This window comes from Miniopterus natalensis, chromosome 2, assembly GCF_054644295.1.
Source record: "Miniopterus natalensis isolate mMinNat1 chromosome 2, mMinNat1.hap1, whole genome shotgun sequence".
NCBI classification, from domain to species: Eukaryota; Metazoa; Chordata; class Mammalia; order Chiroptera; family Miniopteridae; genus Miniopterus; species Miniopterus natalensis.
In genome coordinates, this window is record NC_142082.1 from 182,898,137 (window position 1) to 182,915,594 (window position 17,458).

Sequence of the window (17,458 nt, forward strand, 5' to 3'; positions counted from 1 at the left end):
AGAGCCATCCCGAGATAGCCCCCCACCCTGTGTATAAGGGGGCGAGGACTGGGCTAGCCCCTGCGATCGAAGAAAGGGCGAGGCCATTGGCGGGCCATATGCCCGGGCCCCGGCAGGACCCTCAGGTCCTTTCACAATTTAACTGGAGAATGTGGCCAAGCAGCAGCTCTGCTTCTGTCTGCCTCAGTTTCTCATCTTAACATAAAAAAACACTCTTGCTAGCCCGGCGGTCGGCGTGGCTCAGCGGCTGAGCATCCACCGGGAGGTCGAGGCTCGGCGCCCCGTCGGGGCACCTGCCCGGGTTTCCCGCTGGACCCCAGCAGGGGGCGCGCAGCCGACCAGTGACTCATCATGGATGTTTCTCTCTCCCTCTCCCTTACTCTCTCTCTCTCTGAAATAAAAATATGTTTTAGAAATAATAAAATCAAATTAAAACTCTTCCTAGGGGGGCAGATTCATCATGCGCCCCCTCCAAGAGGCAGGGGTCAGTGGGGTGTCTCCCACTGTCCGCAGGGCAACACCAAGAGGATTCAGCTCAGCCCAGTGCCTCCACCATCTGCTGAATGAACGAATGAGTGAGTGAATGAGTGAATGAATGACTCTAGTCTCCAGTCTATAAAATGAAGAATCTGGGCCCATAGGGTCTGCTCCCCTTTGCACCCTCTCTCTACTCAGCCACTGGGATCAGCTTATAAAAATGGAGATGGGAGAAGAGGGAGAAGCATTTCCATTTTAAGGAGGATCATGTCCTGCTGCTGAGATGGGGCCGACAGATTAATTTCAGGTATTAGTGGGCTAAGACAGGAAGGGGGTGACCTCTCCAGGACACCCACTCCTTCAGGGTGACTCCTTGTTCCCTGGCCAAAGACAGCCACTCCCCCCTCCTCCACCCACAATCGCGCTCCCCATCCCGTCCTGATGACCCTGCCCCATTAAAAGACTATTACAGGTTTTGAGAAAAAGAAAATAAATGAGCAAAGGAATGAAAGGAAATCGCCTTAATCCCATCACCAGGGACAACTGATGCTAAAGTATGTCACACTTTACATACCGTTTTGTAACTGGTTTTTAGTTTACCTTTTTTTTTTTTTTTTTTTAATCTCTATGTATTCGGCTCCCTTTACTCAGTTCCCTTTTTGATGTCAAACTTTCAGCTGTTACTATGCTTAGAACTTTGTAGCTCTATTTGCTGACGCACCGTTTCCTGCCTCCTTAGGGAGTATTCCTAGAAATGGAACCCACGGCACAAGCTGATTTGTATCAATGCCCCCCACACACTCTGCCAAGCTGCCCTCCAGGTGTCCAGGGTTCTGAGGGTGGCCGGTTCTCCACCCTTTTCCATCTTACTGCTGGGCACTAGGTTTAAAGAGGCTTGTCTCTGCCTCCTGGGACTGTGGCCTCTCCCCAGGTGGGGTGACTCTACTGGGCCCAGAGCCCCTCTCTATCTGTCCAAGGAAGAAGCAGATTCCAGTCCCCTCCCACCCCCGGGGACTGGTGTCCAACCTCCAGCTCCTCCCACACCCTCACTTCCCCCCTGTCTCAGTCTGGTTCAGTGGTCAGGCAGCAACCAGAGATGCCCACACCTACCAGGCCCATGTCAGGCAGTCACCGCACTCTTTATATGAACACACAGCCTGGGGGAGGGGCAGGAGGGAGCAAAGGCAAAGAGACCACAGCTAGCTGGCTGAACCCTGGGAGCTGGCCATTTATTCAGCTGACACCGCCTCCAGGTACCCAACCATGTGTCGGGCAAGGGGATCTAGACATGGAGCAGTCCAGCTTTGGAGCGACCCCTTTGCCCAGGCTGCCCTCCCTGGACCCGGGGGTCTCCCTCCATAGCATAGCTCCCTCGCACTTGCTTCTTGTCTCCTCTGCTCACGCCCCCCCCCCCCCCAAGCCTGTGTCACCGAAAATTGTCCATTGATCCAGGCTTAAAATAGCCCCTGGCATCTGCAGTGAGCCCCGCAGGGCGGGCAGAGGAGCCTCGTCTCGGAGCCTGAAGGGCACCTGCCCCACCCCCCAGCTGCGTGTGCTGGCAGCTTGAGTGTGCGGGCGTCTGTGTGCCCATGAATTTGAGTGAGAATTTGAGTGAGAATCTGGGGCCGGTACGACCAGAGGTGCCTTTCCTGCACCATGGGCACGTGTGCACATGTGTGTGTCAGTGTGGATGCGCCTGTGAAAACATGTTTCCTCGCTGCTGAGCTCTTGCTCAGTGCCCAGCTTTGAGAGGTTGTGGGCATTGGGGACAGCTTGTGCTGCACCTCAGTGTCCCCCTTTTAGACAGTGGGTGATCAGTCTGCCCAGCCCTGGGCCAGGGGATTTGGGATTTCCTAGAGAGAAACCCAAGACCCAGAGAGGGGACGTGACTGCTGTGCCTGGCACACAGCCAGGGAGGGCCAGGGTCTGGCCTGGAGCCTGCACTGGAAGCCCCAAACCTGCCCTCTGACTAGTTCAGTACAAACAGAGAGAAGCCGAGGACGCTGGCCCAGAGCACTGTTCCCTCTCCCCGACGGCACACCTGACACCTGAACTAAACACCTGACCAATGCCTGACGCACCCGGACTCCTCATGAGCCCCTCACACTGAGAGCACCTTTCGTTTTGGAGCCAGACTAATGTGGATTGCAGTTTCTGCTCTAAGAGGGGCCTTTGGACCTTTCCAGGCCTCGGTTTTCTCACTGGCAAGATGGGCTGCTAGCACCTCTTCAACAGGGCTGCAGGGAGAAGTCAGTGGGTCCCTGAGTGCCAAGCACTCGGATTCAGGCAGCCTCCTGGGGGCCCTCACAGCCGCTGGGCTGAGACGCTGGTGACTGCCACCCTGGGTGCCATCCACAGTCCCAGAGCCCTCGGTCCCGAGCCCCACCACGGAGGCAGAGGCTGCAGAGAGCCCTGTGGACTCCCTGCCCGCGCAGATGGGCGCCAGTGCTGGAAGGGGGTCTGGGGGAGGGCCCTCCGCTCCTTTGTCTCCCAGAGAGGCAGCTGGTGACTCAGGCTCCAGCTGCCTGTGGGAGGAGGGGGTGCTGGGGCTCCTGAGGCCGTGAGGGACTGGTGAACCGGGGTCCTGGGAGCTGGGGCGCAGCCTCCCGTCCCAGTTCCCCAAGCACCCTCTCCCCGGCGCTCCCCTCCCCCCGGCCTCGGGGAGTCCTGCTCGACGTCACAGCGAATCTGTCCGCCGGGAGCACCCCCATTAGTGGTCCGCTTCAGGACCCTCCACAGGCGCCAGCGAACGTGCTGGTCGGGAGATGGCCACCGAGACCGCAGGGCAGGAGCTGATCCCGAGGGGACAGCGCTCGGCCGAGGCCACACGGCGCGTCCGGCGGACGCACGTGCGCCCCGCCCGCCTGCAGGTCCCGGGGCACCACCGCGAGGCCAGCTCTGAGTCCAGAAGGCGGGGGAGGCGTCCCGAGTCCCGCACACACCTCGCCCCCAAGCCCGGGCCATGCCCTGCACCGGGGCCCCTCGGGCGCGCGGGAACTAGGACCCCCCGTGGGCGCGGAGGTCCAGGTTTGGAGAGGGTGCGGTTGGCCCGGTTCCGGCCGCTCGCGGATTCGCCCTCCTGCGCCCCGGGCCTTGAACCCCGCCCACTGCTGGCCTCTGGCCCCGCCCCTTTCCTCAGCCCCGCCTCCCGCCTTGGCCCCGCCCCAGCCCTTCGGGGTCCCGCACCCGCGGTCGGCCTCCGGGCGCTGCTGCGGGCGACCGCAGGAACCGCGCAGGCGGACTTCCGCCGGCACCGGCCTGGATCCGTCTGGACGTCGGGGCTGGACCCCGGATTCTCAGCAGCTCAGAGGCGTGGAGAGACGCTCGGGGGCCCTCGGGGCGCTGGGAGCCCTGCGGCGCTCCCCCGGCAGCTGCCCCGGCTTAGGGCCCTGGGCAGGAGGCGAGCCCGGCGCCCGCACGGGTCCTCCCGGCTCCGCCCCGCTCTCCCCGCGACCCAGGGCAGTTGCACCCCGACCCCGGGGAGAGGCACAGACTGTAGGGAGGCCTGGCTTCTGCTCTAGGTGAGGCAGGACTTGGCCTGCGCCACCCACAGCAGAGCAAACGGCAGCTCGTTCCGCCCAGAGGATGCCCGAGGGGTCGGGCGGCCTCGGGAAAGGCGGGGCTGGAGGCGCGCTCGGGGTCCCCGTCCCCGCGAGCCCGCGGGCCGCGCAGCGAAGCGCTCAGCACAGCCGGCGGCTCCTCCCGCCCCCGCTTCCCGACCTCCTGCCCCTCTCCTCCCGGCCTTCGCGCGGAGTCCCCTGGGGCAGGGATGCCATTTCTTGGCTCCATTCCAGCAGAAAAACTGCCTCAGGATTCAGGACATACCTCCTACTCTTCAGCACTCCCCGGACGCTGGATTAGTCACCCCCTGCTTGGGACATTCCCTGGCCCTGGCAGGGGCCGCCCTGTCTCTCCCATCAGACTAGGACCCAATGGCAGGGCCTGGGGCCGACCTGCCAGCACCCAGAGTGGTGCGGGCACAAGCAGGCGAGTCTGGGATCCAGTGTGCCCCACGGGCGGGGAGGGATGGGGTGGTAACTGCTGAGCCCAGAGCCTCAGACCAGCTCTGGGAAACTCACTTCCCAGAGGCGATTGCTGAAGGTTGGGGGCCCCGGGCAGGAAGCGTCTGTGTCCTAGGGAAGGAAGCAGGTGGGGCGCTCCTAGGTGGAGACCCTACTTGCCGCAGGACCTCTGGAATCTTGACCAGCTGGGGGCCCTCAGGCTCTATTTTGAAGATTGGGAGACAGGCCCAGAGAGATGCCACCAGCTTCTAAAGGTAAGGGCCGTGCAGAGCCATCCTTGCAGAGACAGAGGGAGGTACGGGGTCAGGTCCCTCCTTCCTGGCCCGACCAGCTGGGCCTCCCCACCCCCACCCGAGCCTGGGGGGGCTGCTGGGCAGGAAGTGAAAGGTGCCTGCAGGAAGCCCCAGGAGGAACTGAGACTTCAGACAGCCCCACCCCAGACCCTCCTTCAGGAAAAAATGGCCAGCCACAGGGGCTAGGCAGAGGGGGGCTGCTTCGCTCTGTTCCCACCCCAACAAGCAGTTCTTCCAGAGTCTATCTGGGATCCCTCTTACTGCAAAAAGAGCCCAGCTGGAGAGAGAAATCTTTGAGCAGTGATAAAAGCCAGGAGTAGAACCTGGGGCCAATCTCTGAAGTCAGCCCCTCATGGAAGGCACCTGTGTCAATGACCTTCTGGATGGGACAGCGGCAGGGGCTGGAGCCTGGGTCTAGCCCAGCTCCACCACTGCTTATTGTCTCTCCGACCAGGTCCCTTCACCTCTCTGGGCCTCTCTTTTCCTATCAGCAAAATGGGCCATATAATCTCTGTTCACGGACGTGAACAGGTCCAGATTTGCAGAAAAACATTTCAACCAACAGGGGCCTTTAAAAAGGCCAAGGCCTTTGTTTCTGTTGTTTTAATTTTTTAAAATTGGTTTTAATGAGAGAGGAAGAGAGAGAGAAACATCGACAGGCTGCCTCCTGCATGTGCCTTTACAGAGATTTAAACAGGTGACCTCTTGGTGCATGGTTGACGCTCAACCACTGAACCACAGTGGTCAGGCAAGGCCCAGGCCTTTGGTTGTAATTCTTCTCCTGGGACATGGAGACTGAGGCAAAGACTTATGTACAAGAAGGTGCCACTGCCTCAGTCACAATATATAGTAGCTCCCCCTTATCCAGGGGAGAATGGGTCCAAGACCCCCAGTGGATGCCTGAAACCAATGATAGTGCTGAACCCAATCTATACTGTTTTTTCCTATACATACTTACCTACAATAAAGTTTAATTTCTATTTAGGCACAGTAAGAGATTAGCACAATAACTAATAATAACGCAGAACAATTATAACAATATACTGTAATAAAGTTATGTGAATGTGGCCACTCTTCAGTCTCTGCATGGGCTCAGTGCTTTCTGGCAACACGCTGCCGTCGGTCGGAACATGTTTTCTATTCATGTCTTTCACAAGTTTCATGCCTTTTCCACCCTAACGCATCACTGATCACTCCCTGTGGCTGTAACTTCTGCAGTCTGAGGTGTGACAGCAAAATTAGCAAGAATTCCTTTTTCTCCCTTCACAATTTCATGGATAGATTTGTTCTTGCCGTAGATCTTAGCGACTTTTCTAAGTAGAGAACTTTTACCTTTCACTTAAAGGAAGCTTTGTGGCTTCCATGTGGCATCTATGCATTGCCAGCATCACTGCTCTGGCGCTTCAGGGCCACTGCGAAGTAAAACAAGGGGGACTGGAACACCCGTATTGTGACCGAGTCAGCCAAGTCACTGAGGGCCGGGGAGTGTGCACAGCGCTGAGATGGGGGCAGAAGGGATGACTGAGGTCCTGGGCAGGTCAGAGCAGGACAGCTCGGGAGTTCATCACACTACTCAGGACAGCGCGAAATTTAAACTTACAAATTATTTATTTCTGGAATCTTCCATTTAACATTTTCAGACCACGGTTGACCCCGGGTAACCAAAAATGAAACTGTGGATAAGGGGGAACCAGTGTAAAAACAGAGAAGAACCACATGCTCCAGTGACAAACTTTTCCCATGTCTGTAAGGTTTTTATCTTGTTTGTGAAGTGCTTCGAGCCAAGAGAAAACTCACCAACTATGATGGTCAAGATGTGAACTTACATGTACAGAATGATACATGACAATGGTAGCAAGTATGTAGGACATGCAGCGCTCGGGCCTGGCGTGGGTTATGGGGCATTTCTCTGTAGATTCCATCCTGGGCTGCGATCTCACTTTCCAAAGTGCCTACAAAGCTCATGCTTTGATTTTTTTTTAAAAAACAACATTTGTTTAAAGCAAACACAACCCCCCATCCCCACACACACACCTCCAGGTGCTATTATGAAGATCAAATGAGGTGACCTTGCCAAGGCTCCTTAAAACGTTGCCTAGGACCGTGGTCCAGAGACTGAGGCCCTGGGAGCTGGGGTCCCTTTCGGGGGTGGGGGGAGACTTGTCCCTTTCTTGCCCAGCTCCCCCCTGGCTTCTGCTAATGGTTCTTCCCTAATGAACTTCTCTTCTGCTATTTGCTGGATGACAATGATGCTAAGTCTTCTCCTTCTCTGGGCCTCAGTTTCCTCATCTGTAAAATGGGGGGGGGCACAAGGATTCTCTAAGGTTCCTTCCAGTCCTTCTCCTCTGAGGGCCACAGGCTAAAGAGAACTTGCATCCAGCCCCCCATTTTCAGAAAAGGAAACTGAGACTGGAGAGGAAGCTGCACATTAGCCAGGGGTTCAGCTGAGACACAGTGGTACCAGAGGTTTGCATGTCTGGGCCCCAAAGGAGTTTCAACCACTTGTTTCACCTCCAGGGCCCAGCTCCCTGCTCTGGGGCTCTGGTGGAAAAGGTGGGTTGGGGGATAGGGTGGCCAGAAACAGCTCAGACTCCCCCCGCCCCCCATGGAGGAGAATGGATAACCCTGGCCATTTGGGGCCTGCCCCTCACCTTCCTGCCTACTGCCTGCCATCTGACCTCACTCCAGCTCCCCAGCTCCCTGGAAGGAGGGGCATCTGAGATGGGTTCAGGGAGAGAGTGGCTTGGAAGAGACTTAGATGTGAGTGTCCAGGTCCTGGGGGCTCCAAATGCTACTGGCTACTGACTGTCTCCTGAGCTGGGAAAGGGGTCGGCAGGAAGGATGGGTATTTGTGAGGCAGCTCTGATGTCAAGTCAGGAAGAGGTGAGCCAAAGGCACTGATGCATGGGACAGAATGTGGCCAAGGTCCCACAGTGGGACAAACTGGTACCCAGAAACCCATCTTCTGACTCCCAGTCCAGTGATCCTCCCAAGGACGCTGAGCTGTAAGAAGTTCCAAGGATGCTGCCCAAGGTAGGATCCTGGTCAGGTCTAACCCTGTGGAGGCGGGCCAGCAGGAGAGGCTGACAGCGTACAGTGTGACCCCAAACAGGAAGCAATGGCCTCAGGCCCAGGCCCGGAGCAAGCAGCGCCACTGTCAGAGGAGCGATTCCACTGAGACGCTGGGTGACCCAGGGGCTGACACAGAATGGCCAAGTGACCTCAGCACTTGGTCCAGTGCTTGGGGAGAGCAGGCCACAGAGAGAAGGGAGCTCAAAAGACATCAGGTCCCACCCAGCTGGCATGGCTCAGCGGTTGAGCATCAATACAGGAGATTGCGGTTCGATTCCCAGTCAGGGCACATGCCCAAGTTGCAGCTGCAGGCTTGGTCCCCAGTGGGGGGCGTGCAGGAGGCAGTGGGTGAATGACTCTCTCATCATTAATGTCTCTATCTCTCTCTCCCTCTCCCTTCCTCTCTCTGAAATCAATAAAGACATTAAAAAAAAAAAAAAGACATCAGGTCCAGCTGGTTCAAGGCTACAGGCCTATTAGAAGCCTCCTGAAGGTCCTGGGCCCTGCCCTGTGTCTGGCTGAGTGAGCTTGGAGGCAGCTGGGACCCCAGGTGGTCTCTGAGGGAGGCGCCCATCAGCGCCTTCAGTGTGAGTTCCCAGTCCTGCCCCAGAGGTTGCAGACTTCCTCCAACTGCAAGCTTTGGGCTCTGGAAGCTGCCCCTGGAGTGCAAATGGCATTACAGGTCCTAGCAGACTGGGCCAAGCTCGAGGTTGACACTGGGATGCCGATACCTGAGAATCAGCACAATCCAGGCTATTTCTTAAAATCATCTTGTATTAAGTCCCAAAGCAAGCCCATCAAATGGTTTCTGGTCAGTGTTGCAGCCACGTGCATGTTTAAGAGCAGGGCAGCTGTGAGAGCAAGTGTTAAAGAAATACACCACCTGGCTTCAAAGTTTGCAGCCTCCCACGTGGCCCTTTTCCTAGAATCACTCAGGTTTAATCCGGCTTCCTCGCCGTGAAAGAAAAGCCTCCTACTCAAAGTGCAGCCACCACGCAAAAGCAGAGGAGCCCGGTCACAACCTTCGAGGCTCCCAAAGATGGTCGTGACGCGACACCGTACCAGCCGAACCCTGTGGTCTGCAGGGTTAGCTGGGGAGCAGCCTGGTTCCCGGGAAAGGGGCAGGTGGACGCTGGGATGAAGAGCCGAGTTCAACTTCCAGTCCCCGGGCTGATGGCCCGCAGGGAGGGCAGGGGCCACCTCCTGCCCCTTCCATCGCTACTGTTGCTCAGGGCCGGCCGTCTTGGTGGTCACCAGCTCAGTGGAGCCCAGCTCTGTGGCTGGCACAGGGACGCTGTGAGCAGGTGGCGTGGTGGCTGGAGTTTCTCCGGGTGGAGGCCAGACAGGAGCTGTGGCATCAAGGGGTCCAGAAGAGAGGACGGTGACCTTGTCCAGGGCCTCTGGTGGGGGGAATGCAGGGTCAGGAAGGGGTCACAGCCAACCCCATCCCTGTTCCGGAAGCCTGGCTGGCAGGACAGCCTCCCACTGAGGTAAGTGGATGAAGCCCCACTACAGGGGTGACCCATGACCCGCACCGCCCTCCCCCTCCCCCTCCCGCACCGCCCCTCCCCCTCCCCCTCCCCCTCCCGCACCGCCCCCTCCCTCCCAGCGGGACCCCCTCCGACTGGGCAGAGCCCGTCGCGCGCCCCACGCGCGGAACTCACCGTCGTGCGGCCGGTCCCGCGCCTCCGCCTTCGGGGCCGCGGGCGCGCGGAGCCGCCGCCGGCGCCAGCTCACCAGGGCCACCAGCACCAGGGCCAGCGCCAGGCCCAGCAGCACCGGCGCGCAGAAGAGCAGCGCCCGCAGCAGCGGCGCCAGCTCCGGCGCGGCCACCCCCGCGCCCACCGACTCCTGCGGCCGCGCCGCGGTCCCGGGCGCCAGGCTGCTCGGCTCGGCTGCTGGCGGAGGGGACGGGGAGGGAGGGGAGGGGGCTGAGAGAGGCGAGGGGCGAGCGGGGAGCCGGGCGGGGTCCGAGGGAGGCGAGGCTGGGCCAGGCAGGGGAGGGGCGGCGGGGCGCAGAGGGTGGTGCGCGGGGCGGGGGGGAGAGAGGGACGGTGAGGGCCACGCGGCGCCGGCCCGCCCCCACCCAGGCCCCTGCCGCCACCCCCATCCACCTGTCGCCCCCTCGGTCCCGGGACGAGGGGCGCTGCGCCTCGGCTCCCGCGGGGGGTCTGGGCGGTGGCAGCACCCCCCCCTTCCCGCGAGGCCGCCCGCGAGCCGCCGTCGGGTGAGTCGGCTCTTACCCGGTCTGGGCTCCGGCGTCCGGAAGAGCCTGCAGGCCACGCAGTCGCGGACCAGCGGGTCGAAGCACTGGGTCTGCACGCACTGCGTGGGCGCCGGGCCGCCCTTGCCCCTCAGGCCCCTGCCCGCGCGCCCCATGCTGCCCGCGCCGCGCACCCAGCCCGACTGAGCGCCCTCGGCCGCGGGGCGGGAACCGGGAGGGGCCCCCGCGCCCCCGCCCCGCCCCCGCCCCCGCCCCCGCCCGCGGGGTGGGCGCGCTCGGCGGGGGGGGGGGGGGGGGGCCGCTCCCGGGACCGTCTCTTTTGCGCGCGGTCCCTCCACTCGAGCGTCAACCATCACCCGCGGCCGCCCGCCGGGCCGGGCCCTGCTGGGGCCGGGACTAGGGCCGAGGGCCCGCTCCTGGGCCTCAGGAAGGGCCTTAAAGCCAGTACGCAGGCCTCTGGGTGGCTCCCTGTCCTCCGCAGGCCAGCTCAGAGCCCAGGTCACCCCCACCAGCGGCCTCCCTGCCTCCTCCTCTGGGGAGCCCTCCTGCCCTCCCTCGGCAGAGCGGGTTCAGTTTATCAGTCACAGCCTGAGTGCCCACAGTGGCGGGTCCTGAGGGACTTGCACCCTGCCGCGGGCATGGGGAGACGATTCTGGGCCTTGCCTCGCCTCGGAGGGCGCAGGAAGGCTTTGTGGAGAGGAGGGGGCATTTGCTGGATGGAGGGGTCTAGCTGGGGAAGCTTAACAGAGAAGGGCCCAGTGTGCGCAAAGGCCTCAAGGCTCAAATACGCAGGCCAGAGGGTTGGCCCCGGGCCTTGGCTGAGGGTTAGGGAGCTCCCTCTGGCAGGAAGGCTCTGGGGAACTACGCAGGGCTTTAAGCAGGGAAAGCCACAGACCTGTATGCTAGCAAGAGGCCTCTGGCCGGAGTGGAGGGCACGGAGGGGGCAGGGGGCGGGCAGCCAAGGGCCCAGAGACAGCTCAGCCTCCAGATCCTAAGCAGGAGGGAAGCTCAGATCAACAGATGGACAAGCAGACTATGACCCAGCAGGTGCCCAACCACCCCAACTCCTTTATCCCAGGACTCTGTGTGTGTCCTGGGCTGCTCACCTCTATGTCTCCCTGAGGATCCTCCTGTCTGTCTTTACCCCTCAGCACTTGGGTTCCCCCTGGCCTCTCACCCGTGTTTCTCAGTGAGTCTCAGACACACACAGAAGCCTCCTCAGCCTTCCTGGACTTCTGCGGCTCCCTTCCTGGGGGCAGGGCTGGCAGAGATCCTCAGCATGGAGCTCCGCTTAGTGCCCCATAGTGGGCCACACCAGCCCCCTAGGCATTCTAGGGTTGGGGGCGCAGAGGAAGGAATAACTCCCTCCAGGGCCCAGGAGGGAGCTTGGAGGCCAGGAGCTTTAGCAGATACAAGGAGCAGGGAAACCTTCCAGGCAGAGGGACCAGTAAGGACAGAGGCCTGGAGTGGTGGTGAAAGGGGAGCTACCTCTGGAACAGGCATGGCTCTTGCATCAGGGATGCTGAGGGGTGGGGACGGAGGGACAGAAGGAGCCCGAGGCTGCTGCCACAGGCACCAGGCAGGAGGAGGCCCAGCAGGGGTCTGAGAGGAGGGACAGGCCTTCTGAGCTGTGCTTTAGAAGGGACTGTGTCTCTGGCTGCCTTGGAGTTGGAGACTGGACAGGTGAGCAGAGTAGCCAGGAGGCTGGCAACATGGTCCAGGGCAGGGGAGCCATGTGGCTGTTGTTCAGGAGGAACGAGTGATGCTGTGGAATAAGGGGAGCAAAGCTGGTCCCAGGTTTCTGTCTTGGGGGACCCTGAGCGCTCACACAGAACCCCAAATAAGCCAGCCTTGAGGAGCCCTGGTCCACTGCCTCCCCAGCCCCTGCCCACGGGCCAGCAACTCCGAGGCAGGAAGGTGTAGGTGGTGGAGCAGCTGCAAAGGAGAAGTGGGTGTGGGGTGGTGGGTGTGGGTGTGTGGTGAGGGGGTGGAGGAGCCAGGAGCCTGGACAGGAGCCCAGGCAGGGAAGGCTCTCCTATGGGGCAGAGGGGTGGGGTGGGGGAGGGGAGAAGACTGGGCCTCCATCGCCCCATCACTGCTGGTGTTACTACCTGTCACCCTCGGGACTGCAGGGCTCTCATTTAAACCTCCTGCCAGATACTCGGGCAGAGCAGGGGGCAGCCTGTGGGAACCCAGGAGCAGGAACTGACCCTGGGAGAGGGTGGGCCAGGTCTGAGGTCATTTATGAGCCACCTCTGACTCCTCGGGCAGAAAGCAAAGGAGGTGGCCCTCGGGGCCCAAGCCAGAGAGGGAGAACTGTAGATGGTCACTCCTGCACGTTGGCACAGGCAGCCCTGAGGGCGAAGCAGGGGTACTCATTGGACACGAATGTCTACGGGGTGCCTCCTTTTGCTGGCACAGGGCAGGTGCCAAGGACAAAGCTGGCAACAGCAAAGGGCTGGAGGAATTCGTGTCAGTGGTGTGTACAGGCGCCTCCTAAATGGGGAGGGGGGGCCTCGAAGCTCTGCTTGGATGACTTCAGTTAAAAAGAGAAATCTCCCCCCCAGACCAGTGTGGGGAACGTCAGGTCACGCCTCAATGTGTTTTCTTTTTTCTTGGCAATTAAGTTTGTTAATTTCTTTATTCAAGTCTTCATCACTTTTTGATTGTGAGATGTGACCGAGAGGAGTTATAGTTTCTAAAATCGACGTGGTTCTTGCAAATTTTCCTTGTTCTTTTAATAGTTTTCACTTTAAATAACTTGACGTCATCACCTCAGTGTTCTTGAGAAGGAAATAAGGCACTTTGTTTCTGAAAAGCCCTCTGATCGAATCTGTCTCATGGTTTTCTCAAGTTTTCATTCACTGATGAAAGTTTTTAAAGGGTGGTTAACTGGGGGTCTGCCAGGGAGAAGGGAGCCTCGCTTGATCTCTGTCCCCAAATGCCCCCCAAAACACTCTCCCCGTGGCTCTGACACCGGCCCTGTAATGAGGTGGGGTAAACGAGGCTGAGGGACAAAGGGATGACCCAGCACATACGCGGGGCCGGCCGAGCCTGTGTTCAGCCAGCTGTGAAGTGCGGCCTGAGCCCTTCATGCCTCAGGGACAGGATGGGGGAAGTGAGGAAATTCGGGGCCTGTTGGAAAGCTCGGGGTTCTAGGGGGCAGTCCCTAGGGGCACAGGTGCCCAGCCCCCAAGATCTGGATCTGAAAGTTCTCCGAGGCGCAGATGCACTCCGTCCTGAGCTGAAAATGAGTTTTATACGTAAGGCTGTGAGTAATACCTGGACACACGCTCATGAACAGACCCTCCAACTCGGGATCTGAGTAAGAGAGGGCATTTCCCTCCATCCCCCGGGAGCCCCTCTCACTCTGGGGTCTTCCAGCCCAGCCTGCGTCGTGCCTTTACGTTCTCGTGTGCGTGTGCGTGTGTGTGTGCGTGTGCGTGTAGGGAGACAGGTTTTGTTTCACGAAGGGCCCACCCAGTGGGAGCTGTTCTGTTGGCCTTCCCTGGGCCCCCAGCCCTGGCCCGGGCCTCGAGTTGACTCTCCCCGTCTTATTTTGCCCACATTCCCAGAACAGATTCCCCTGGTCCCCTTGAACATTCAGCTCTTGACAATAGGACACTGCTAGGAAGTCCTCCTCACTGGGGACAGCCCAAAGGATGCGATGTTGGTCCTCTGGATGCTGGAAGAGGGGTGGGAGAGCCAGGGGTCAGTACAAAGTCCTGGAGGGGAGTCAGAGAGGCCCCCACCCATGGCCTCTCTCCCCGTGAACTCAAGCTGTGCAAGGGTAGGTCATGCCCTGCCATGAAGCGGTTACGAAACCTATGCCCAGGTTTTCACAGGCCAGAGCTGCCCCCATTCTCTGTACACACTCACACACACACACACACACTCTCACACATACACTCACACACACACAGAGGCCTGCGTGTGCACACACAATCCGAGGGGCCCTGGGTGGAGGAATGTGGGCCCTTTATGCCTGATGTCAGGTCAGGAAGGAGCCCCCAGTCTCTGTAGCAGGGAGTGGAGTCCCCACCTCCTGGGGACCAGGCCTGAAGGTGGAAGGAGGCTGTGAGGGGGGCTTGTTGGGAGGGGTATGGGGGAGGAGCAGGGAGACTTCCCAGGGGCCTCCACTTCCTCAGGCCTCATTCGGGGCAGCACACAGGAGGGACACGTTTGCCACTCGCTCTGGGCCTCCTGCAGGCCTTGGCCCTGTGCAAATGCAGGGGCAGGCTCTGTGTGCAGACACCTCCATCATTTACCAAATACTCACTGAGACCTACTATGCTCAGGCTCTGTTCCAGGTTCTGGGGAGACAGCAGGGAAGCACAGAGACAAAACCCAAACAGTGAAACCATTTAGTAGGCGAGAGGTACGAGGGAGAGAAATTCAGGAGGGAAGGGTGCCAGGGAGGGCCAGCGAGTCAGGAAAGGCCTGCTGAGACCTTGGGACAGAGGGACAGAGGGACAGAAGTGAGAATGACCCCTGAGGACACCTGGGAGGAGCACACCAGGCCCGGTGACCAAGGCAGCACATGAGAAAATGGCAGGGCACAGAGCCACCTCTCCACCTGCCTGGCCTGTGTCCCGCACCCCCACACTCCTGGCCTCAACCCTGCAGGGCAGGTGGTGTCAGAGTCTACTTTCAAAGAGGAAAGCAAGCTCAGAAGGATAAGGGACAGGCCACGCAGCCCCTCGGCCCCTGAGCTCACCCAACCCCCTCCCACGACACACATCTGTGGGGTCCTCTCCCTCTCGAGGAGCCTGTGGTCCAGCATAGCAGAGGGGGACCAAGTGCTGGGGACCCCCTCTGGGTCTGGCCTTGCAGGGTCATCTTCAGTCAGGCATCTACCAAATGTTAGCCTGAGGGCCCCCCAAAAGTGTTTGGCATTCCCCTGATGTGAGAGGGTAGCCCCAAGGAAAGGGCACTGGGGACTGCCACCCACTGTCCCTCCAGAGCTGGTCCTCAGCAGTCCCCAGTCCCTAGGGTTGCACTCAAGCGGGACTCAGATTTAGGGGTGCAGGGCCTGGCAGCCCACCAGTCTCCCAGGCCCCCCTCCTCCACCCCTCGGGTCTGCAATTGTCTGGGTGAAGTCCTTTCACAGTGATTCAATACCTGCCCCCTGTGGCCCCAGGGGAGGCTGAGGGAAGGGGGGTTAGGCCAGCAGGCACCTGTGGAATGGGTCCCTTTGGCCCTGGCCAGTTTGGCTCAGTGGTGAGAGCATCGCCTCCCCACTCCCCGGACTGAAGGGTCCCGGGTTCGATTCCTGTCAAGGGTATGTACTAGGGTTGCAGGCTCAATCCCCGGCCCCGGTTGGGGTGCATGCGGAAGGCAGCCAATCGATGTGTCTCTCACGTTGGTATTTCTCTCTCTCCCCCCTTCCACTCTCTCTGAAAAGCAATGGAAAAAAATATCCTTGGGTGAGGATTTTTTTAAAGTTTGTGTTGCAGTCCCGCCAGGTAGGCCTGGCCCAACACTAGCTGTGCAGGGAAGGGTGGGGTGGGATGGGGAGTGGGTGGGGAGCAAGCTGAGGTGGGGCTTTAGGTCAGAGCTCCCAGCTCACCTCACCTACCACAGCCCTGGGCACAGCCAGCCAGCCCTCCAGGGGCCACTGTCTGGACAGCAGACACGGGACAGGCAGGGTGGGGGTCAGTTTCTTTGTTTTTTTTGTAGTCTCATAAGAACCTCAAGAGGCTCTGGGGTGCAGGGACAGGAAGTGAGCTTCACCAGGTGACACTTCAGGTTGGCCACAGACCCCAAGTCAGTGGGGCTCAAAGGCCAAGCCCTTTCCCACTGCATCACTTCCCCTCTGTGGCTGGGCTGCCCTGCCTTTGTCCCAGGAGGGGCGGAGACAGGCACCGAGATTCAGCCCCCTCCTCACCAGGAGGCCCTGCCTTCTTGCAGGGATGGGAAACATCACGATTGGGGCCAGAATGCATGGGCCTGGGCCACCTCCTACACAAACGTGAGTTCCCTGGGGCAGGCCCAAGGGCTGCCCACAGCCAGGTGGCTTGAGGGGACAAAAGAACCTGTGACCCTGAACAAGCCCTGCCCCTCTGAGAGCCTTGGATGCCTCATCCACAAAGCAGGGGCCCAAATGCCCCGCTGTTTCCTCTGCTCAGAGAGGGTGGACCAGCAGCTTCCAGGCGTAGCGGAAGGGCGTCTCCGCAGGAGTCTCAGACCGCCCACCCTCTCAGACCAGTCGCCTGTCAATAATCACCTCCCATGTGACCACCTTGGGACTGCGGCCAGCCTGAGAGCTCTTAACATTTGTTTCAAGCTTTATGTTTGAAATAATTTGTCATCTCAATCCTCCCAGGGAGAAAGGTATTAATTAGCCTGACCCCATTCTACGGATGAGGAAACTGAGGTTCACGAAGGTAAGTGACCTGCCTGAGGTCATGAGATCAGTGAGCAGCCAAGCACGGGCTCTCTTGCCTCCCTGCACAGCGCCAAGCACTGATGCTGGGCACCTTGGTGCATAAGGACTGGCCTTCCCGGCCTCCCCTTGGTCAAACTGGCCTCTGGACGGTGCAGAGCAGCTACACCGCCTGGTCAGAGGCAGCAGGCTGGAGAGGGCCGCAGAGGGCCACTGACTGCTGTTGAGGGGTTGCTCAGCTCCGCTGTGAGGCAGAGGTGGCCTCTGGGATCCGGAGCCCCTGCCAAGCTCGCTGGAGCTGGCAGCAGGAACAGCGTTGTGTTCCCCCAGCACTTGGACGGCTTCCAGATCCTCTGCTGGAGAATGTGGCGCCACTTCTCTTGTTAAATGACACCAGGTGGCAAAGAAAACATGGCACAGAGACTGGAGAGAAAGAAGTGTGCCCCATGCTGGCTGAGGGCAGGTTAGGGGGGATGGAGAGAACCACCCCTTGTCTCCAGCAAAAAGTGCCATGCCCCATCCTAGCTGGCTGAGTCCACACCACCCTCCTCTCCTGGCGTGGGCCAGTGCTCTTAGCCTGCTCACAGCCCTCTCCTCCACGAAGCCTCCCCCTGTGCCAGGGGTACCCAGAAGTCCTCTCCTGAAGGGCAGACCCCAACATGTGGCAGTGGCGCTTAGAGACTGCCCTTCAATGGCTGCTTTCTCAGGCACAAGGCCTGTGTCTTCACTTCTGTTCCCAGTTCAGGGCCTGCCCAGCAGATGCCCCTAACCTGCCTTTGTTCAATGATAAGCCAAATAAGAAAACTGGAGGAAAAAAGCAGACTATGGCCAGGGGTGGGCTCTGCAGCTGATCAGCTCCGTGACTGTGGACACACCTCTGCTCACAAGTCTCGGTTTCATTAACTGTGAAATGGGGAAACATCGTCAACCTCACAGGTCTGCTAGGAGGAGACGAGGAGACTGTGAGAGCTCCGTAGAATGTGAA

At 59.7% G+C, this 17,458-nt stretch overlaps 1 protein-coding gene across 3 annotated transcripts; it reads right to left on the reverse strand.

Moving 5' to 3' along the window:
* Positions 1–7,096: 7,096 nt before the first annotated feature.
* TNFRSF13C (TNF receptor superfamily member 13C) lies at positions 7,097–10,243 on the reverse strand. Of its 3 annotated transcripts, none has more exons than XM_087814011.1 (3): positions 10,108–10,243; positions 9,529–9,759; positions 7,097–9,270 (listed from the first exon to the last, which is right to left on the reverse strand). In XM_087814011.1, the coding sequence occupies exons 1-3, from the start codon at positions 10,241–10,243 to the stop codon at positions 9,083–9,085; spliced, it is 555 nt and encodes a 184-aa protein (XP_087670137.1). In that variant the 3' UTR covers positions 7,097–9,082. The 3 variants fall into 3 exon arrangements, with proteins under 3 accessions (XP_087670137.1, XP_087670138.1, XP_087670136.1); XM_087814012.1 differs by having other exon boundaries at positions 7,097–9,264; positions 9,529–9,762; XM_087814010.1 differs by having other exon boundaries at positions 7,097–9,264; positions 9,529–9,849.
* Positions 10,244–17,458: the final 7,215 nt, after the last annotated feature.

Coding starts and splice junctions, on each gene's coding strand:
- TNFRSF13C (XM_087814010.1), bottom strand. CDS start 10,243: ATGGGGCGCGCGGGCAGGGGCCTGAGGGGCAAGGGCGGCCCGGCGCCC. Junction 9,850..10,107: donor GACGCCGGAGCCCAGACCGG/GTAAGAGCCGAC, acceptor TGCCTGGCCCAG/CCTCGCCTCCCTCGGACCCC. Junction 9,265..9,528: donor GCGGGACCGGCCGCACGACG/GTGAGTTCCGCG, acceptor TCCCCCCACCAG/AGGCCCTGGACAAGGTCACC.